The 22,298-nt window shown below is 36.1% G+C and overlaps 4 protein-coding genes across 4 annotated transcripts; 2 read left to right on the top strand and 2 right to left on the bottom strand.

Moving 5' to 3' along the window:
* Positions 1-234: 234 nt before the first annotated feature.
* On the top strand, positions 235-4,190 carry LOC108757720 (serine protease easter). Its single transcript, XM_018502235.1, has 5 exons — positions 235-599; positions 984-1,150; positions 2,117-2,399; positions 2,584-2,855; positions 3,211-4,190. Exons 1-5 carry the CDS (start codon positions 524-526, stop codon positions 3,559-3,561), a joined length of 1,149 nt encoding a protein of 382 aa, XP_018357737.1. The 5' UTR covers positions 235-523; the 3' UTR covers positions 3,562-4,190.
* A 370-nt stretch (positions 4,191-4,560) lies between these two features.
* Positions 4,561-9,421, bottom strand: LOC108757596 (protein FAM161A). Its single transcript, XM_018502056.1, has 9 exons — positions 9,214-9,421; positions 7,932-8,491; positions 7,541-7,747; positions 6,957-7,115; positions 6,529-6,747; positions 5,796-6,041; positions 5,440-5,562; positions 5,219-5,363; positions 4,561-4,959 (listed from the first exon to the last, which is right to left on the bottom strand). The coding sequence occupies exons 2-9, from the start codon at positions 8,483-8,485 to the stop codon at positions 4,561-4,563; spliced, it is 2,052 nt and encodes a 683-aa protein (XP_018357558.1). The 5' UTR covers positions 8,486-8,491; positions 9,214-9,421.
* A 953-nt stretch (positions 9,422-10,374) lies between these two features.
* Coq6 (ubiquinone biosynthesis protein COQ6, mitochondrial) lies at positions 10,375-20,928 on the top strand. The gene is made up of 8 exons (XM_018502434.1): positions 10,375-10,570; positions 11,100-11,290; positions 11,800-12,039; positions 17,431-17,538; positions 17,661-17,723; positions 19,333-19,643; positions 19,777-20,059; positions 20,151-20,928. Exons 1-8 carry the CDS (start codon positions 10,375-10,377, stop codon positions 20,190-20,192), a joined length of 1,434 nt encoding a protein of 477 aa, XP_018357936.1. The 3' UTR covers positions 20,193-20,928.
* Positions 12,436-16,131, bottom strand: LOC108757564 (transient receptor potential channel pyrexia). Its single transcript, XM_018502024.1, has 6 exons — positions 16,002-16,131; positions 15,621-15,919; positions 15,350-15,532; positions 14,887-15,172; positions 14,270-14,647; positions 12,436-13,989 (listed from the first exon to the last, which is right to left on the bottom strand). Exons 1-6 carry the CDS (start codon positions 16,119-16,121, stop codon positions 12,436-12,438), a joined length of 2,820 nt encoding a protein of 939 aa, XP_018357526.1. The 5' UTR covers positions 16,122-16,131.
* Positions 20,929-22,298: the final 1,370 nt, after the last annotated feature.

Below are 22,298 nucleotides of genomic sequence, written 5' to 3'. Positions count from 1 at the left end.
TATTTCCATGAATGGAATATATATTGACATCAACATCCTCAAAGTTGTTAATTCAAATAAGTGAGGATTTCGCAAAAGGATAATGAAATTTTTTTATGGAAAATTCGCGCATTTCAGATTTTCCTAGCACTTTACGAGTCCCGCGATAAGCTATAATTGGAAGCGAATCATGACTAATGGATCATCACCGATGATCATCCCCACCGAACCAGCAGATTTAATAGGCCCAGCAAGTAGTGGAGAAGCTTAGTCGATTGGCGACCAGCCGATCAGTACTGGTTTTGATCTAACCTATGGTACATCTCGGCTTGAGTACAAACTTGACACGTCAGGCCGACGTAAACCACAAGTGGAATTATTGCATTTCCCAACGAAGTACAAGCTTTCTATCTATATATAACGAAGGACGTTAATCGACGAGAATCATCAGAGCGAAACAGGAAAATCCCCGCTCGATCTGACCTATAAGAGAAAAGGAGGGAAAGAAGAAAATTCCTATAAAACGAGATTGACAAAGAGTTACATGTTGATATCACAAATAAACATGATGTCTATCAGCTTATTAGTCTTTTTCCTCGCTTTAACAGCAATCGATGCACGTGAGTACTCCATTCGACGTCAATTCGTTGCATTTGAGCACTTTCACTTGAAAAAGAATTTTAATTTTTTCTTTAATAAAGTTCTAACAGTAAATCTTTTCTTAATTTTTTTTTCATGCGTTTATTTTGAATTGTCATATCACATTTAGCACAGTTAATTAACATATATTTACAATTAAATGCACCTATTTGATTCTCTTCGTACGTTCATCAAGGTGTTTTCTCAGAATAAATATTTAAGTTATTCCAAATTATTTACGATATATAGTATGTTCAAAATGCTGAATTTATTCTAAACTTCGGATAAGAATGAATTTTAAGTTTTGAAGATTTTTGCTTAAAAAACATTAATTGATTAAATTAAACATTAATTTACCGTTACAGAAAATGAATGTTCAAATGGTGATGCTAATTGCGTCAACATTCGCAAATGTCCGGAGGTCATATCTCTCTTGACAAGTTCAAGACCGCTTTCAGCGGAGACATTGCAGACTCTTAGAAATTTGCAATGTGGCTTTGAAGGCAGCGACCCGAAGGTTTGTTGCAGTCAGGTAATTGAATTTGACCTAAACGCATTAATTTATCTACAATAATATTAACTTAGTACTAATTTATTAAAATCTAAATTAATAAAGTTAACTAAATATAATGGATGATTTCTAATTTAATAAAGAGAATTAAATTTATAATATAATTTAAATCTTACTTAAAAAATAAACGAAAAAATAAAAATTATAAATTATGAATTATAAATATATATCTTTCGCGAATATATTATAACAACTTGCATTGATAATTTTGCTTCGCTATTTGTTTCGTATATATGCTTTGTTAATTTTTTAAATACATTTATTTAAAAATTTATTTAAAAAGTTAAAAGATTATTTATTGGCAAATTGATTATTGGTTCTCGTCGAGGACATCAGATTAATGCGTTTCGGATGATTGTTCATCATTTTCCACATAATCATGAAATATATCAAATTGTACATACATCGCATACTGCCATCATTGTTATACGTAATAGAGATGCATCGTCGTTGCAAACCGTTTAGTAGTCTTTTGAAATAATATTGAAACAGGTTTCTGTGACCTCGACTTTCTGTTTTATCCTGATCTTGTTGTACTAGCAGGATATCGGCTGAAACTTTACTCATAAAATCTAAAATTTACAAAATATTCTATTATATCGAATAACAATAAAATCAGATATTTTATTATTATCAGAGATTTTATTACAATCAAAGTTGCTTTATAGCTTCCTTTATTTTAAATGTAATATTAAAAATGCATTTTTCCAAACAAAGCAATAAAAGTTTTTATACTCAATTTTTAAATATCTTTAATATCCATTCAAAAACGCATTTCACATGTTTACAGAACATAATAAATCTCTCTACAACTTGGTATTGTTCGTCATTATAACACTGTTGAATTTTCGATTTCATAAAAAAATGCATTAAGTGTTTTCAGTTTTTTCAATTTTGCTCCTATTAAATATTAATCTTTGGTAATAGGCATCAACAACAACGACAGAGACACCAGATCCAGAAAACCTTCCAAATCCACCAGATGTGACGAACCATCCGAATCTACGTCTGTTGGATCATACATTGTGTGGGCCCATCACTCAGACGAAGGTATTCGGCGGCAACAAGACTGGAATTTTCCAGTATCCATGGATGGCGTTAATCGCATACGATACTGGAAGACCAAATCCGGAATTCCGTTGTGGCGGCTCGATCATCTCCTCGCGCTACGTCCTCACCGCCGCTCATTGTGTTACTTTCCTCCCAGGGAGTAAGGAAAAAGTCATAAAGTCATATTGCTATAAGTATGGCAAAAATTAGAATTAAGTTTTAAACTTAAAAAGGAATTTAAGATTGAGTTTAAAAATAAAGTTTGAAAGATACTTAAGAACATTCGTTGTTCTCGATGGCGTTTCTTATAACTGGCATAAATTTATGTAATTGTTATTCTCCAGGTCTACGACTAATAGGCGTCAGGGTAGGGGATCACGACTTAAGCAAGGAACGTGACTGCGATACGAATAACAAAGGACTTGAGGTCGTGTGTGCCGAGAGATATCAGGATTTCGGTGTGGAAAGCGTCCAGTTCCATCCGGAATACACAAGAACAAAGCTGCAAAATGACATCGCGCTTATTAGGTTGAATAGTACAGTGGATTTCAGACCTCGGAATGTCAAACCCGTTTGTCTGCCTCATGGCACTGCGACAGCACTAAATCATAACAGGGTGAGAATGATCAATATTCTTCCATTTATAATTAGGAAATAATAAAAAAGAAGCAGCCAAAAAGATTTACAAGTTACATTTATTTTAGTTCAAATTAGTTAAATCTACTACTGATTTAATACTAGAAATAGAAAAAGGAATTTTTAAATAACGTTTTTCATATTCTCTCTCTCTCTCTCTCTTTCTCTCATAAATTAAAACATTTCACAATTGTATCTCTTTGAATGGATCACTACAGTCCATCAAACTTTTTCGATAAATATTTTCGCTTCTAAAAATTTCGACTCGGATGTATTTCTTGATTTTCGTAAACACTACTTCGTTTCTATTTCGAAATTTTGCTTTTGACTGGCAGGCTGTAGTGACCGGTTGGGGCGCGACGGAGTTGGGACCGCGCAGTCAGGATCTCCTGCAAGCGAAGCTACCACTAGTGGCCATTGAACAGTGTAAAGAAATATATAAGCGGATCACAGAGATCTGGTACAAGCAGCTATGTGCCGGCGGCCAATTGAACGTGGACTCCTGTTTGGGTGACAGCGGTGGACCTCTCCAAGCAGCTGGTATATACAATAGTAGATCAATACGCATCGTCCAGTACGGCGTGGTCAGTTACGGATCGAAGCAGTGCGGTACTGAGGGATTGCCCGGAGTTTACACCAATGTCGCCTACTACATGGACTGGATTCTCAACACACTGACAGAATAAAGCGAGACTGAAACATTGCGGAACGAAGTCTTTCATATTGAATTCTTTTAATTTCCGTACTCGAAATGAGGTGACACAAACGCGATAATCCCCATCGTGGTAAGAACGAGAATTTAGCAAGAATTAAATTTGGCGCGTTCGATAAATACGTAGATAAATAAAATTGATTTCAAAAGATTGGCAAAACGAGTAAAATTACTACAGCAGAGAAGGAACATCTTTAATGCTTGTGGAAACAGGCGGTTTAGGTGTCTAGGAAGGTGATTCGCAAAATACCGTTCGTGGATGTTTTTAATTAATAAAAATAATTAGTGTTAATTTTAAAAACTTTTGTTATCCTTTTAGTAGAATAAAGTCTTACTGTCGATACAACTTTATTCTATTAGACGGAGTTTTCTCGGGATTGCGACTTAAATTATATTTTACACTATTTTGTTGCATGTGAGATAAGCGTGTAATATCTTCGAGAAGAAAAAAAAACAAAAAAGAGAGAGGAAGAGAGTTTTTTGCTCGCTCTAATGAATATATGTGCTAAACCGATGCGTGATTATGATTTATACGTTAACTTATCATGTTTTTACGCTTTATAATATATTGATCGATATAATAAATCATTTTTCTATAAAAAAGATGTTGTTTGTTGTTTGCTTCCCGAGTTTTACGAAAAGTATTTCTATCATTTACGATAAACTGGATTTCCCGAAAAATTATCGCAATCGTTTTAATTTAAAATTAATTTTTTGATCAACTTTGAACTGTTCTTGATATGTCGGGATATCAGCTTAACTATAGATTATTCTTATAAACGATTATAAATACAGTTCAATTATAACACAGCTGAATAAATAAAAAGCTTATTCTTCAGATAATTTTAAACTGAAAAGCTTGGTCAAGGTTTACCTATTTATCGTAATATATTCTAATCGTAATTAATATATAAATATAGGAACCTGACATTCAGAATAATTTCGCGATAATTAAAAGAATTATCGGTTCAATTCATTCTTCGACATCATCGCTGCGGGATCGCTCATCGCTACTGGATAATTTTTCGTTGCGATCCTCGATCCATTCCGCCGTCTCGTTAATCGAAACCTTCAATGGACCGCGATCGACTTTTCTCTTCAGTGTCGAAGCTTCTGACTTGGCTGCCGATTTGCCGGAGGAATCGCCCGACGACTTCGACGATGATTGGCTTGACATCAGAGTACCGGAAGAACTGGTGAATGATCCGGAATTTGGTCTAGAATTGCTGGCAAAGCTTAAATACGAGTCCAAGCTACTTGATGTAGATCTTTTCGATTGATGCTGTTGTTTCTTTTTCTTCCTTTTCTTCTTTCGGGTATGGGCGCTTTTCGAAGGAACCTTCTGTTGCGCCTTTACGAGCGACTGAAAACTCTGCAAAATTCATGTATAAAGCGTAGTTTACACAATACTTTATTAGAACGTATCCTAAAGAATTTACATTATTATTTTAATCTTGCTTTATATAAAATATATTGGTGCATAAAATATATAAAGTATTAAAATACGTTTTTTTTTCGTAAAAAAAACAGTTATTGATAAATATTTGTTTCTACTTAGAAAGTAAAATTATTCAATAACTACAATTATCTAATAACGATGACGCATGCAAATAACAAGAAATTCACATTACCTGAGAATGACGCTCGAAAAGAGTCGGTATTTGCGTCACTCGGTCCAGCATCATCTCCATCTGCAGTCGATGACGTTCGGCCTGTTCCCGCGCCTCGTCACGACGAAGAGACGTCCGTATGTCTAGGTCTCTGTCATGCTCGTGCCTTGTTTTCGCGACATTAGATCAATAACTGATCATAAAAATCGATGAACGCTTAGATCTATAGATCCAGTGCGTACCTCGCGGCCGATCTCAGGGCCTTCCACGCGGGTTTCCGGCCGATCAGCGTCTCCCTGAACTTCAGTATCTGTTCCCGCCGCTTCTCCTCCATCCGTTCCCGTATCTCGTGCTCCAGTTTCTCTCTGTGATGAGTTTTCGATCGTCATTTATACGTGTGAGTTCCTCTCTAATTAAAAATTATCCTTTATTTGTATTTAGATAAAATTAAATCCTATACCACAGCGACTTTTTATGACTCGCAACTATTATTTCTTTCTTCAACTGAATTTCTAGTATTTTAAAATCAACTTTTCAGTAATATAATTAAATAGAGGGATTCTGGGTTACACAGTCTTTCTCATTAAATAGACCGTACCGTGAAGCTTGACATCTCAAAATCGCAGCCAGGTTATTTCCGCGCGAGGACAATGCGGACGTCAGCGCGGACCTGGTTCTGTCGGACATCGTCGTAGTCGGAATGACAGATTCGTCATCATCCTTGTTGGGCTCCACGTCCTGAAAATGTGCACATGCGGACTTGACACGTTCACGCCTCGCCATCGACGGCGGTAACGAAGAAGACTTCAACATCTCCGCAGCCCTCAACCTTTTTCTTAGCTGTCTGGAATCATGTAAATAAATCTCTATGCTGAATCTAATTGTTTTTAATTCTCAAGAGATTTTAAAAAGTTTTTAGCTCTTTAAATAATCTTGTTGTTTAAGATACCTTCAGGAAGCCGAGTTCTAATAATTAAATTCACTTTTTTAAATTACAAAGAATTCTAGACGCGAAGTCTAGTATGATTTAGGAAGATTGCTGATGAAGATTCCAAAGAGAATCGAAACGTTCAAGATTCAAAATTTCAAATAAAGATGATATCAACATATCGTATGGATTAACAAAATTATTTGTAAAAGATTTATTGCGCACCTCCGTTCGCGCTGACTCTCATTAACCCAGATTTAGGTGTTTTTGATATTTTAAAAAGAGAGAGTCCTTGTGTATCATATTTTTTTTTAATAGATATTAAACGCGTATATAAAAATGTCCACTTAAATTTTTCCAAAATAAAATATGGAAAGAACTCGACAATTAACGACAAGCTGACCTATAGTATTCGTCCTCAAGCATACGGTCGTAAACCTCGGTGCCGAACAGGTTTCTTGGTACTGGCTTAGCCTTGAAACGCGAAGAACCGCTCTTGCTCGAGCAGAGTTCAGGACTGGACCTCGCCATGGATCGCCAGGCACGACGATCGCACTCCAGCTTAAAAGGTCGCACTTGCGACAATAGATTTAGTGCGCTCTCCTCGCGTACAATACGACTTCTGAACACCAAAAATGCACGTTATATCGAGGTTTAATATTAATTACAATTTTTCACAGACCTCTTATAGTTAAGAAAATAAAATAATATATAAAAGTATAGTGAAACTTTCAGAATTGAAGAAATACGATACTAAATTTGATTGAAAATAAAAAAAAGTAGATAGTATTATACATCCATTTATGAAGTCAAAAGTGCTACATGGCCGACCTTTCCTCTTTTTCAGCCATTAATTTGTCATAAAGCGGTATCTTGGATGTAATAGGAATTGGTCTGACTCGTCGTTTTTTTGAAGGACTTTTCTTCTCGTTATCTTTATTCGCCCGTTCGACTGTTTCTATCTCTGTCATATATTTTTCCGCCTCTTCCCTGAAAAAGGACATCAAATGTTTTTCAATTATATAAACAGGAAATGAGTAGTATAAAATATTTAATTACAGAAAAAGATACTTCTAATATAAATATATATATTATGATAGAAAAGCCTAAAAATATTTCAAGGCATTTTACAAATTTAAAAAATAAAATAATTTATAAATATCCACATTAATAATAATTTAATAAAATAATTTTTTCTTTTATATTGATATAAAAAATTGCTTTTAATTTGATAAAAAAGATGATTGAATGTCTACTAAAATTAGATTAATAATGAAAACTAATACAGTTTTATGTTAATATTCCAACAACGCAAAGATATACATTTGAAACATGCATCTATTAAGCAGGCATTTTTAAATGCAAGCTCTTAAACATCTTTTAAGAATCTCATCCTTAGCGTGATATTCACGTACCTCAGCGTGAAATTGAACGGTTTAGGCACCGTGGGGTGCCATTCTTTCGAGCTACTTGGTGGTAAACTTTTTGTCTCGATGCTATCCTCGCCATCGCTGTTCACGCTGTCATCGCTTTTCGATTCGCTCCACGTGCTCCAGCTTTTATAGGCCGCGAGTATCTCTTTGTTGTGCATTGTCTTCATTTCCTTATCCTTGTCTCTGCATCTGGAATCAACATTAGCGTGTTTTACAAATAAAAGCAATAGAGACAATAAAAGATAGATATAATTACATATATATATATATCATTTCTCCAATGCATTCGTAATTTAAGATTTTTATTTATCAGCTTCCTTTCTTTCTCTCTCTCTCTCTCTCTCTCATCGCTTAACAACTTATAAATTATCACCTATATGTCAGTAGATCTTGATCCTCGGCAAGACCAGCAAAATTTCCAGATGGAAATAGTATTGGGCTGCTGGTTCTCGACTCCTCGAGGTAGCATTTCTTGCCATTCAACTTGAGATCATCAACGACGACGTTCGATTTGATGTCCTTTGACTTTGAGCTCTCATTTCTCGTAATTGACAAACGCGATGACGGCTCCTCTGTGTCATCCACCGAGTTTCTCAGATTCTGCAGGAGCAACCGCTGCTTCCTTCTTAGATATTCGACCTTTTGCTTGAATTGCTCGTTCGACAAATGATGCACTTGTCCATAATCCGGTATGCTCTTCAGGAACTCCAGAAGATTTTCCAAGGTGTCGCGCGGACTCGACGACTCCGAGTTCTCGACGGCAGTCGGTTCACCCTCGGCAAAATTAATTTTCTTCACTTTCTCTGATTTTCGGCTGCCGGATGACAGCCGAGGACGTTCGTAAGAAGGAGTTGGTTGCCGGCTACAAGGATCCACTGGCATCTTCACGCACGAGTGGAAAAAGGAGGTGCCTCTGTGCTCCGTCATGATTCACTGATTTATTACGAAATATTATGTAACGCGTGTAGTTACCGTAACAAATAAATAATGATAAAATAAATTTTAGATATTAATGAATTTACTGTTGCAAAATATGTAAATATTGGTAGATAATTAAAAAAACTTTTTCTATTAAATATAATAAGTATCTCATAATTTTTCTAACGTATCCGTCCTTTTCACAATTTAATGATGAAAAAAATACTTCTTAATTAAATAAATTGAAATTAAATTTAAAATATGTAGTGAAGAGGTTTAGATATTATCAAAGGCACAGCTATATACATATATATATATATAAAACACAATTAAAGATAATTACACAATAGAATCATACAACTACTGCCTATAATTACAGCATAAGTTAATTATATATAATATATATACGATACACACAGATATTCCAGGAAAAATTACTAATAACTGGACACAGCAAACATTAAAATATAAGATAAAGAAGGCAGTAGATCAAATTAACTTTCCTAATTACCAAACAGTTAAATTTTTAAATCGATTGCAGGTGCGATTTTGTTAAAAGTTATAAAATTTCAAATCATTCAACACGATTAATATACATATATTTATCTTAAGGTCTTAAGCTCTACCTACAAATGTGTCTTTTATTTTATTCTAATCGTCATCAAAGACATTTTGCCGACTCTTTCTTGTTAGAAGATTCCACCAGATTTTTCGTGGAGTTTCTTGTGACTAATCACCTTCATCCTCTGAGCAATCAGCCAAATACGAGTCCAGGTTGATTCTAAGAAGGTGATTTGTGACCAAATCCTGATTCCAACACTGGGATACAAACAATGTACTGGCAACGGCCGTTACTGTACCTACTACGGGGGATCAATGCGACCTGGCGTCGCCGACCTGGCGTCGCCGTCGCCATGGTGAAGCTCGCGAGGAAGTGCTAACGCCCTGCAACCAGTTCTACGGAATTAAATGGCGCGCAAAACAATCCGATCGATTCGTCTGAACGTGAATGTTACCGCTGAACGTACGTGAAAAATGATTATGCTGCGAAATCGTTGATTCCTCCGAGCGTGGACTTTGTTCGAGCGAACGATTAAATTTTTATGATACAGAAAAATTTATACATGTTCAAAATCTCTGCGATTATGCAGAAAGAAAAGCTATTTGTATAACTATAATGCTTATTCAAAGAGAATAATTAGAATCTATTTTTTTTTCTGGATTATAATATATGTGATACCTGCCATCTCAATTCTACTCTGGAATTATATTATATTTTGCATAGCATATTTAAGCCTAGATCAGGATTTTTTTGTGATTTAGATTTTCTAATTAAAAACTATATATAAGTGAAAAGTTTAATTCTCTCAATTCAAAATTAATTATCTTTAATTAGAAGAAATTAGCTGTAGATCGAAGTTTATTGGCTGCGTTCGGCAGAGAAAGCAGCTTTGCAATTGTTGTAAAATTCTTGAATATGATTGGTTTATACATTTAGATCCAATGAAGAACTAAGGGCAAGATCAATCATTGAAGAATTTTACAACAGTTGCAAAGCTGCTTTCTCTGTTTATTAATCTTCTTTGGAGTCGAAGTCTTTTAATCCCTGAATATAGGCATTTATCTCTCGAAAATACATTTACCGATTTCCGATCTGTATACAAGTTCAAACAAATCATCTTCTACACTTCATAGACAAAATGTGAAAAAAATATCACGATTAACCTTATCACCATGCGATAAGGTTAAATGACGCCACATAATGAGAATCAAAGAATGATTGAACAACAAATCGGCCTGTTTGCGCATATTTTGCAAAAAAACAGAGACTTTTTATTTCCTGCTTTCTCATTCCTGTTGATCGAGTCGCGCGCTGTCGCACTCATTGTCAGTGTAAAATGGCGACTATCAAGGTAGCGATGTCAACGTGCCGGCTCGTCCTCGCGTCGTTGTCGCGGAATTGCGAACGTGTCATCCCCGGCGCGACCGTGGTCTCGAAGAAGAGCTATTCGACCACCGCGGAAAACGAAAAGACCTATGATGTCGTCATCGCCGGAGGCGGCATGGTCGGCACAACGTTGGCATGTGCCATAGGTTAGCTTTTTATCAACACTATTATTTGTAAACAGATGTTCGAGAAAGGGAAACATTTATTTGGAAGCTTAACAAAATTAATTATAAGACGTTTTTAATAAAATATTTAAAAGTAAGATGTGAATGAATTAAGTGTAAAATTAAATATTTAATGATTATATTATTTATCATAAAATTTCTTAAGCTATTTTTCTTTTAATTGAAGATTTCTCAAGAATTATTTTATTACATTTTTAACTGATAAATTTTTGAAAGATTTAACTTTGTTCTTAAAAATGTTTTTTTTTTGGTTAATAAAATAAAATAAAATAAAATAATTTATTTACTATAAAATGTATAATATAAATACTATATGTATCAAAATTAGCATTAGCGTTTAATTGAGTTGCAATTCTTTCAAAATATTTTGTTGAGACAAAAGACTTTGAATATATTTCTCTCAAAATACCTATTCTTCTTAGCTTTGTTATTGTACTGTCTACATTTATGATATGTGAAGCATGTTTTGCAAGTACATGTTTAATTTCAGCAAACAATCGGAGATTAGCAGGTAAGAAGATCTTACTTTTAGAAGGTAATGCTAAACAGGAATATATACCACAGGAGCAATACTCCAATCGAGTTGTTGTGTTGAATCAACAAACCCGTACTTTATTATCAAGCATAGGAGCATGGAAACATATAGAGGCAGTCCGATATTCTCCAGTACGAAAAATGCAGGTAACTAGTCCTTTTAATTCCTGTTTCACTATTTTAGAATTATATTCTTAAGCAATCAATAAATGACATTAGATTGGTATGTAAATAATACAATCAAGTGAGAAAAATGCCTTATTGAGTCTGATCTTGTTTGGTTTAGATCTTAATAATCTAGTGCTTAATAATATTTTAATGTGAATTTATATACATACATCCAGTTCTATAAATAGTGCATCGATTTATATACATAAAATTTTTGGTCTTAAAAATTCTAGCTTAGATTAAATAAGATCTTTCTATTTTTCTTACTTGTTAGTATATATATTATTAAACTTACTAAGTTCACATTAATAATATAAAAACAGTTTCTATTTGTAACAATTGATCTTGGTAAATTGCAACTAATAGTTATTCCACTGGAAACTTTATGATTAAAAACGTAATCTTTGGGTCTTGATTTTTGTTAGTTTATATTCTTCTGGTTTATAAAATTAGTTTCCATGATATATTTATATATAATTTTTTAATAGGTATGGGAGGCATGTTCTGATGCTGTGATAACATTCAATGAGGATTTGTCGTGCAAAGAATTAGCCTATGTAATTGAGAATGACCTGTTATTACACGCGATCAACAAGCAGCTTTTTGAAAAAGAAAATGTTACTTTGATTTACAATTCTAAAGTCGCCAATGTAGAACTTCTGAAGACGGGAATGGAATTTGTTACTATACAGTTGCAGTCTGGAGAGCAGTACAGGACTAGGTTACTGGTGAGCACCAAGTTATGTTAAATGTATATAATTTGCGAAGGATATATATGTGTGTGTGTGTGTGTGTGTGTGTGCGCGCGCGCGCGCGCGCGTGTGTGTATGTAAATTATCATGATCAAAAATATGCGATTTGTTACATTCGTATTTTTATTGTCATTGTTAGGCCTTTTACAATTTATGTCTCTTTTATCTTAAGTTCATTTTTTTTTTTGAGATACTTGTTCTTGTGATCTTTTCATTGTTTTCAACATTTCGAAATATTCAATGAGACAATAGAGGTACGTTTGCAAAACACCATCTGAGTGGTTCCATGTATTATTTTATCCTTGTTTAACATTCGGTGAACAACAAAAATAAAATATACAGGGACACTTGAATGATATTTCCGAACGTAGCCTAGTTAAGCGACATGTCCAAGTCTTTAGCAATACTTTCCACTTTGTTGGTCAAACTGTCCAGCCTAGTGCTGATGTTGTACGAGCATCTCTTCAATTCGGCTGCCAGCTCATTTAACTGCTGCTGGTTGCTCTCGTTGCTATACATCCTACTGAGCCTTGTGTGACTCGAATCCACTGTGGCATTCGCATGTCGTGGTAGCGGTGGCACACTGCCTCTGTATGTTGTCCGCCGCGTTTTCCTCTCACTGACCAAGCGATATATCGCTCGGATGAGATCTCGCGGTAAACGTTTTTCGCGCGGATCATTCGGCCGAATGTGCAAGGCACAATGATACGGTGGATGTAATAGCAGAGCGCCTCTCCTGCATGCCTGTATTATGCTCCATGCCGGAGCCCGATCCAGAAGTTTGGAGAATAGCATATTTTCGAGATGAGCAACTAGCTCGGCACGGCGCACTAGTCTATCAAGGCCAGCGCATCTGCGCAGTTCTTGAATATCCGATACGGCTAGACCGACCATTAGATTCGTCAGGATCACTGTCACTAGAATAACGAAACTGAGAAGCATCAAGTGGGCTGTACCAGGATATTGGAGCGGCGCTTTTTCGTCAAAGAAAACATCCTCGAACTCGAGCTCGCCCGACATCATGATCATCGTCTTGAGCAGACTGACCAATGGATCAGCGAAGGACTTGTAGTTTTTGTGTAGCACGCTAAAGCCAAGGGAGAAGCCGATTATGAGGCAAATGTAGGCTGCGAGAAACTTAAAGAAGTTGATGGACACTTGAGTGAACATCTGTACATAGATGCCGAACATAGGAAAGCGACCGACCACTATCATTAACTCAATCCAAACCAGCAAGACACCCAGAGCGGCAACGTGATGCTGCCAAGTATAGGCTGACGGAATCAGGATAATACCGGATGCCACGATCACGGTCCACTGCAGCCAATTCTCCCAGCGTTTGGCGTAGCAGTAGATACCATGAGCGACCTGAAAAAATTCCTTACCCGCAAGCACACAGGTGAAGCCCAGTACTGGCCAAAGAAGGACACTGCTGAGCCGTTTCACGTGCCAGAGATACGTTGCTCCGACGTAACCGGTGAAGAGGGCAACGAAGATCGAGTGAAACATCAAACTGAGCAAGAAGAACTTGCGGATACGCAACCACTTGAGGTAAAGGAAACTCTCGCACAACGGATGCTTCAGCACATGACCCTGACCAACTTCTACCAGGCAGAGCATCAGATCCGTCTCACCACGACCGCCTGGCACCAACGGCCGGAAGTCCAGTCGCAACTCGCAGTCTACATCGCCCAGTTCATGATCGTGCAGCGAAATCGCCTGATCGAAGCGTGCCACAAAGAGTGGTAATACATCTGGAGTGCGACGTATAATAAAGCTAAGAGCTGTAACGCCACCCTTGGTGCGCGCCGTCATATCAGCACCTTTCGACAGTAGCAGCATCACCGTGGACGAGCTCTCGTTCAAGGCCGCGATGTGCAATGGCGTGTAGCCGAATTTGTCCGCCTTGTTGACCGAAGCACCTGCCTTTTAAAGGAAAAAAAATCTTATTGTATCTCTGTGTTATTAGAAAAATCTTCCTCAACCTGAAAATAACCACCTGATTTTTTTTAAACATGAACGATCACCTAAGATGTTAAATTTGTAGAAAATAGTTATTATAAAAAGAAATTAGAAAGAAAATATATTAAACAATATTCATATATATCTAGACAAAATAATATTTTACAACACTTTTTCGTTACTGGGGTATAAAAACATCTCAGGTGACTATTCTTGAAGTATAATATATGAGCGAATTACGAACCTGTATTAAAGTCTTGACCAGTTCACCACTTCTCAAGGCTTTTGCAACTGCAGCATGTAGAGGAGTTCGCCCATCGTCGTCCTCCTCGTTGACTTTCGCACCGGCATTTATTAATACATCTAACGTTTCTATAGATTGAGCAAGCGCTGCAAGATGCATCGCCGTCTGACCGCGCGAGTTCTTTGCTTCCCAGGTCGCACCGGCATTCAGCAACAACTTAGTACACTCCACGCTCCCCTCTTCGGCTGCCAGATGCAGAGGTGTCGATCTTGCGACTCCAAGTTGCACTCTCACATCCGCTCCATGATTCAATAGTAGTTTGGTGCAATGCACATTGCCTAAGCCAGTCGCCACGTGCAGAGGTGTCTCTGTATAAACCTGTCAACAATCATATTAATTCACTGAAGAAATCTTCACTTGAATCTCGAAGAGACGCGTTAATTTGATGGGAAAATAATATCTGATCCATAATCGACGTTAAAGATTTTATGAGACGTTACTTTTTGCATATATTATCAAATTTCAACTTATCAGATCAAATTTCTCTTAGAAGATTTCTGTTTAGGCATCACTTCCCCATCAAATTCATGTTTGAATTGGTCGTGGTAAAGGAGCACCTGCGGATTATTGGGACAAGCACCTGCTTGTAGTAGAGCCTCGACACAATCTCCGGCGTTGTTTAACACGGCATAATGAAGCGGGCTTTTGCCGGACAATCCAGCGTCTACATTTGCGCCTGATTTGATCAAGGATTTGATGGTAGCGACGCAACTCGCCGCTGCAGCACAATGTAACGGGGTGCATTTCTTCCCGAGATCCCATTTGCACGGATCAGCACCGTGCTTCAGTAACTCCTCCACGAGTTTTACGGACGTGGCACAAGCTGCCAGATGCAATGGTGTTCTAGGATATAAAGTTTTTGAGAATTAGTTGAAGCTATAAGGTTCAATTGATTAGAGATATCTTGTAGTTCACTGTGGAATCAGATAACTTTCGAGATACATAATGAATAACATGATTCTGGACAGTGATTCTGTCCATCGCAAATTATAGTTTTATATACATATATGTATATTATACCTTCCATCGCAGTCACTTGTAGAAACTGGCGCGCCTTTGTCTAGCAAAGCCTTGGCGATCTCCACGTGACCCAACCAACTAGAAATCAACAGACACGTGTCTGGCCATCCTGCAAGTAACTGACCCGGAGTCGCGGCAGCTGCTGCTCCATTTTCGCTATCTAGTACAGCCTTTCGCATAAACCTGTCAATGCGGACAAACTTATTCTTATTTCTTATTATTATCTCGCTGTAAGATTGAACTGTAGATGTGCAACTATTATTGCCATTACCCGTTCGCAAACGTAGGCAGCGTGATTTTTCGATGATTGCAGTCCATAATTTCGTTGAGAGTCAAGCATTGGAATTCCTCCAAAGTCTTTTGCAGAGTGTTATTTTGAAGAGTAGGGATCAGGGAAAGAGCAGCTTCGCCTCCTGGAAGATTCGATAGTGCTATTTCGACTTCCTCTTTGCTCCAGAGTTGCTCCTGCGTCATCGGCGTTGATATGTGACAGGTGACAGAATCCGAGCTGTTCTCGGAGGAGATACTACCACTGTCAATCTCGCTCATCCAAATATCGTCGAGTTCTTCCTAAATTCGGCACACGAACGTTAAGAATTTTAAGGAAACATCGGAAAATCATCGATAATTGATCACATTTTTTTTTATTGACCTTATTGCTGATCACAACAGACGGCATTCCGTTATTGGTAGCTTCTATTCTCGGCGCCTCTCGCGTTAAATGACTGCAGGAGAGTCTTTCAAAAAAATTCTTCTTACCAAGACTCGTCATAATTATGTCCTCCTTTAGATTCTTAAAGAAATTTGTCTAACTCCACATGAATGATTACTATAGACATTTTGTTAGTGTAATCATGTAGTATAAAGAATGGAAAGTTTCTTCTCTTGATTAATTAAGTGTCATTCTTGTGGTTACGCAATGATAACAGCACACATTTCCATGCGTACAATGATACATTTATCACGATTAGGCCGATGATGTTCTCAATCGAACAAATATTAACAAGATGATTAATATAAATATCAGTAAAAAATCTCATTAGATCAGTCGTTTGATGAGCAGTCGCCTTGACATTGTAGAATAGATAGTTTTCTCAATGCGCCTTCATCATCTCTCAACTCTAGCTCTCACTCGCTAATACTGAGCACTTATTCGAATATTCCGGATCTCCGTATATCTCAGGATACCCACACGTGTTTATAAAACAGTGTTATATATTTAGCTTCTATTAATCTCTCACGGTTCTCCCTCGCTCCTTGCGTAAATCCGGCATGTTTCAATGACAAAGAAGGAAAAGAAAAAAATTCCCGACCGCAAACTCCTTCCCTATCATTCTTTCTCAGCACGATGTCGGAAATGATTGTATTATCAATTAACTCCGGTCATTTCATGCGTAAATACTTTCAGCAGAATTCAGTCGATGTGTCAACCAATATCTTTGACAAAATTATTATTCTGATACATACTTTCTTTTTCTTACAATTAATTTTTAATTAAGATTTGAGAAGTATATTTTAACAGCTTTTTTATTACAATTTAACACAAATGATGATTACAGACGTCTCGCAACTATTTCGATTTGCAAAGAAAATAAAGAAAACATAAGCAGATTGAAGAAAATAAATATATAATATAAAAAGTACATTATTTTTTGTGATGGAAATAATTAATATTATAATTCGTTTTAAATAATTGTGAAGTTTTATGAATGCGACTTTCTAAAATATTGGACTGTTAAGTATATCAGAATGTAAATAATATTTTTTTGCGGACATGTCTGTAGATTTGTGTATAAACGAAATAGCATTTACGATGGGAAATTAGTATAAGATGTTAACCATCCTGCGCAGATAATCTCTGATGTGATCTCCACTGAAATCTGTAACAGAACTGACGTTATTTTCGTACATGCTTGTAAATTTTCGACGCGCTTGACTGTCGCAACGCGCAAATTATTCGCACTATCTTCGTGCTAATTCAATAATTCTCCTTATAACAACGCTTGTAATTTTACTTTTAAAATGTTATTACCGTCAAGCACAAGGAGCCAGAATAAATAAAGCGTTTTGATGCGTTCCAGGTGGGTGCCGATGGCGTTAACTCCCTAGTGAGGAAGGCGATGGGTGTGATTTATCTCAACTGGCAGTATAATCAATTAGGCATCGTTGCGACTGTCAAGCTGTCTGAGGTAATTTTCTTGAAAATATGTAATATCGTACACAAAAAAAACAAGAGATACAGCTGTTTCTCATGTTTAAGAAGATATATATGAGTTGTTGAGTTATAACACATATCGTTAATCGATTTCAGCCCATGGAGAACGTCGTTGCTTGGCAAAGATTTCTTCCAACAGGACCCATTGCATTGCTTCCGGTAACTTATCAATTTTCATATTTCTATAATTCGTTTCTTAGCGTGAATACAACGTCAAAGTCTAAAATACTCCTAAAGACTAATACCTGGAAAATATCGTGGAAATACAACCAAGTCAAATGAAATGTAACATTATTCCGTGTTATGTTTGTCATTCAAGAATAATTTCAAGAATAATTAATAGATTTAGAAAATAAATATATGCAATATTTGACATATCAAGTCAGACATTTTAAATAATTTAATTTAATCGAACGAATTTGAGAACAAAAAGAAAATTAATAGACCGATTCAACATCATTCTATATTACTATTTTTGCTAATCTGCTAATCTGCTCGTTCCTTACAAACCTCACGCAGTAAGTCCTCATATATAATCCTTTTCCTTTTTTCTCCTCATGCCGTTTTCTCTAGTATACCCTAGGGTTCTAGGTCCTTTACTTTTTAGTATTTTTGTCTCTGATTTGTCTAATGTTTCTCTGTCCTCCGAGCTCTTTATGTATGCAAATGACGTAATTTTTCTCAAATCCTTTCACACACTTGATGCTGGAGCAGCGTGTTCTGCTTTAAATAAAGATCTAAAATCTATTGCCGAATGATCCACTAATAATGTGCTGTATCTAAATCCTTTTAAATCATCCTTGCTAATGTCAGTTCTTCAACATTATTATCCCGTATTCAATCCTTCGATATTACTCCTAACTCCGTTCCAATTCCTCGCTCCTCCTCTATTAAGATTCTTGGTGTCTATGTTGACTCTTCATGGACATTCGAGTTACACGTGGCTGTCAAGTGTCGGGCCACTTACGCCTGTCTACGTTTTCTTTATCCCCTTCGCTACATCCTTTCTGTGTGCTCTCAAAAACTTCTCACTTCTCAATTACTCGTTATTTCTTTATTTGCTTACGCCGATGTCGTCTACATTCTAACTCTTAATCTAACTACTAAATCTTGTACAGCGTATCCAAAATTCTTGCCTCTGCTTCTCCTATTGCGTCTCCTTAAATATGATCATATATCTCCATATTATCAGAGATCTGTCTAACTTAGGATGTGGCAACGTTTTATACTCCACCTGTGCTGTCTCGTATTCTCTCTCCTTTGCTCCAGTACTCCTCTATATCTGCGACGCCTCCTTTAGTTGAATTCTGAGCTTCATTCCATTATTAACCCCCTTGTCACCAGATATCAAGATTACTTATCCTTCCTCATACATCGTTCCACTAAATTCCGTGCCGCTTTCTCCTACACCTTAGTCAAATATTTCAATTCTCTTCCTGTATCAATAAAAATTTCTCCCTCTCTGTCCTCCTTTTGTTCCACTGCCTCACGCTTTATCGGATCACTCATAGTTTTTAAGCGGGACTGATGTAACGGGTGTGTGTACATGATTGTAACTATGTATTGCTTCGCCATTCATTGCATCTTTGTCTTAATCCTGGTTTTTTTGTTGCTGATAGACTTTGTAACAGCAGTTTTGCTGACACCATTTGTAAGCTGCTATAGTCTATTGTATCTTTTATGTATTACTCTGTTAACATAGTCTTTTCATAGAGTTTTGCAATAAAGTAAATTTTATATATATTTATATATTACTGTTCTCTAATAGTTGACAGATTCTCTCAGTTCACTCGTATGGTCCGTAACGAAAGAGAAAGCAAAGGAACTATTGAAAATCTCGGAGGAAGAATTTGTCGACAAAATAAATGAGGCGCTGTGGCGAATTTATCCGAAGAGCAGCATTGTCGAGAGCGGGATGCACGGATTCCACTGGTTGCTTACAAGACTTGCTTTAAAGACCAATGTATCCAGGCAAATGCCACCCTCCGTGGAGGCAGTTGTCGAGGGATCGCGGGCAGCATTTCCCTTAGGTTTCGGTCATGCCTCGTCTTATGTTCAGTCAGGCGCGGTGTTGGTTGGGTAAGAAAATTTTGTCACGAAGAAAATTTTGTTCAACTGTATAATTCTTCAAACTGAAATTTTTATATTGAGATTTCCATTATGTATAGATTATTTTTTAAATATTCTACGCTATATATATATTTTTTTCAAGGGATGCTGCACATCGAGTCCATCCTTTGGCAGGTCAAGGTGTGAATCTAGGTTTCGGCGACGTAGCAGAGCTGACGCAAATCCTCGCCGAGGCAAATGTGAATGGCAGTCATCTCAATGATATGTTCTATTTGCGGACATACGAGACGCTGAGGCAACGTCACAATGTACCGATGATGCTCGCCATCGATGGACTTCATCGGTTCTATCAACACACCGCGGCACCCATTGTTCTTGGTAGAAGTCTGGGCTTGCAATTAGTAGACGCTCTCCCGCCAATCAAGGTAAAGAGAATGTTGCATTGACATACATTTTTTTTTAAGAAAGAAGTATTATTTCTCGTTCGATATTAATCAAAATACGATTTTTTTATAGAAACTTTTAATGCAACAGGCTGCAGGAAATAATATGTTTTAAAAATGCTGATCATACTGGAGACTAGAATGTACAGAATGTAAATAGTGTGAAGGATGGTTAATTTACTCTCTGTATTATACATATATATCGTTATAACCAGAAATGGCAAATAGGGTACGGTCAACGCAACGCCACAAACGCTTTGAAGCATTTTTTAATTGGTCAATTTGTAAAATTATTTCTTTTAATTGATCCATCAAACCTCAAAGCATTTGCAGCAAGACTCCTTAAATTAATACAATGAAAAAATAATAGCAAAATACAAATGGCGTTAGGAATCAGTGCAGGATATTATATTGGTTTTCAACGGGTATTAGAACGAACATGACTCTCTTTTACTTAAATTATTTTTCAATCTAACTTTGACATCGTGATTTTTAAAATTGTAATGGATTGACGATGCTTGGATCCGTATGCGATCGTTGTTGGAGATGAGCTTGAGTTCCATTATCTGCTCCATTCAGCTAAGTAACTGGTTGGCACAACATTAGACTATATTGAAGATGATTGTCTCTCACCACATTTCCACTGCGACTGCATTATTGTAGGTCGGAACTACGAATGTGTGCGAGACGCAGTTCGACAGATTTTTTAGTGCGATAAGTGGTAATTTTTTATTGCTGAGGATGGCTCAAATAGTGAGCCGAAACATACAAAATTGATAAAACAGGGAAACAAACTTTCGAGAATATCAAAAAACAAAGAACAAATAAGGACTAATGAGAGTTTTTTACGCAGTTGTTAGTGCGAAAATAAAAATCGTTTATTGTCGAAATATAGTATAAATTAGTTACGCATAAACGTTTTGGCCTGCTTCCGAGCCATCATTGGTATGTCTGAACGTATAATACGTATACAAAATTGAATTTGTGACATGTTAATAGGTATTAGTTAGCATTGCGCAATATAATATCCAGCGCCGACTCCTAACGCCCATTTGTATTTTGCCGTTATTTTTTCATTATAATTAAGTTTCCTGTTAACATATTTGTACGCATGTACAGGGTTTCCCAAGGATGTGAAAATTCTGTAATAATTTTTGTAAAAAAAAAGAGAATACTAGAAAACGGTGAAAAACATGCTCCAATATTTCAAAAAAAGCTATCTTTTGTACGAGTGCTGATTAATCACCTCTCCTAGGTGCGCGAGGGCGGAAGAGGTGATGAAAATTTTAAATAGCATTAGGAGTCATGGAGGCTTATTTGAAAGGCTTTTTGATGGCGATCAAGATGCTGACAATTTTAAGCCTCTACTAACGATCCAAAATAACAGTTAAAAGTGAAAATTTCATGCATTTAGCATTACTTGGCATTACCCACGATCATCTCTCCCGTCCTCACGTACCTATGGGTGATGGTTAATAAGCATACATACATATTAAAAAGTGGCTTTTTTGGAATATCAAAACACGTGTTTCGAAATTTTCCAACATCTTTATTTTTATAAAAATTATTACAGAGTTTCTACATTTTTGGAAACTGTATATTTCTTCTTCTTCTAGCCGGTAGATTTCCAATTTTACTTGTAGAAATCGGATATCATGCTTCCAAAGAAACTGTATATTTATACATGCATTCTATGTTGTTGCCTCTATGATTCCTTTGATAAAACTCCTAGTTATTTGTTATATTAATATGGAGACGAAACTGTACCAATAATTGGATTAAATGAAATACAGAAAACGATATGTAATTATGTGCAATTGTGTACATTATATATGTAACTATACGTTATTATTTTATTATTCTCATTGTATTTATATATGAAATGGCATTTTGTAATATATTCTTTAAGATTTTCAATAAAACTTAATGACATTACTCAATTTTTTTCAAATATGTTTATATTAGATTTTTTTCTCTAGGTGAAATATATTTCAATAAATATTTAAATCGTATACCCCAAAATAAAATATTAAGCATTTTACAAGATATTTATATAATGTATTTTATGTGAAACGACTTCAAAACATTCATTCACAAATAACATAGATCTATACACAAGAATTTTATTTTATTTAAGAAGAAAAACATGACTTGTTAAAATTCTCATCATGTATAATAGCCAGCATGGCATAATTTCTACGGGAAAGTTATATGATTTATT

Source organism: Trachymyrmex cornetzi, unplaced genomic scaffold (assembly GCF_001594075.2).
Source record: "Trachymyrmex cornetzi isolate Tcor2-1 unplaced genomic scaffold, Tcor1.1 scaffold147, whole genome shotgun sequence".
NCBI classification, from domain to species: domain Eukaryota; kingdom Metazoa; phylum Arthropoda; class Insecta; order Hymenoptera; family Formicidae; genus Trachymyrmex; species Trachymyrmex cornetzi.
This window is presented reverse-complemented; position numbering and strand designations above follow the sequence as displayed.

Bases quoted from the DNA above. Each gene is read 5' to 3' on its own strand.
- LOC108757596 (XM_018502056.1), bottom strand. From the start codon at position 8,485: ATGACGGAGCACAGAGGCACCTCCTTTTTCCACTCGTGCGTGAAGATG. The intron at 7,748-7,931 runs GTGATAATTTAT...TGTTGATTCCAG, and splicing joins CAAGATCTACTGACATATAG to ATGCAGAGACAAGGATAAGG. The intron at 6,748-6,956 runs GTCGGCCATGTA...TTTGGTGTTCAG, and splicing joins ATGGCTGAAAAAGAGGAAAG to AAGTCGTATTGTACGCGAGG.
- LOC108757720 (XM_018502235.1), top strand. From the start codon at position 524: ATGTTGATATCACAAATAAACATGATGTCTATCAGCTTATTAGTCTTT. The intron at 1,151-2,116 runs GTAATTGAATTT...CTTTGGTAATAG, and splicing joins CGAAGGTTTGTTGCAGTCAG to GCATCAACAACAACGACAGA. The intron at 2,856-3,210 runs GTGAGAATGATC...TTTGACTGGCAG, and splicing joins CAGCACTAAATCATAACAGG to GCTGTAGTGACCGGTTGGGG.
- Coq6 (XM_018502434.1), top strand. From the start codon at position 10,375: ATGGCGACTATCAAGGTAGCGATGTCAACGTGCCGGCTCGTCCTCGCG. The intron at 17,724-19,332 runs GTAACTTATCAA...GTTCTCTAATAG, and splicing joins GACCCATTGCATTGCTTCCG to TTGACAGATTCTCTCAGTTC. The intron at 20,060-20,150 runs GTAAAGAGAATG...ATTTTTTTATAG, and splicing joins ACGCTCTCCCGCCAATCAAG to AAACTTTTAATGCAACAGGC.
- LOC108757564 (XM_018502024.1), bottom strand. From the start codon at position 16,121: ATGACGAGTCTTGGTAAGAAGAATTTTTTTGAAAGACTCTCCTGCAGT. The intron at 15,920-16,001 runs GTCAATAAAAAA...TGCCGAATTTAG, and splicing joins CTGTTGTGATCAGCAATAAG to GAAGAACTCGACGATATTTG. The intron at 14,648-14,886 runs GTGCTCCTTTAC...GATTGTTGACAG, and splicing joins CTTGTCCCAATAATCCGCAG to GTTTATACAGAGACACCTCT.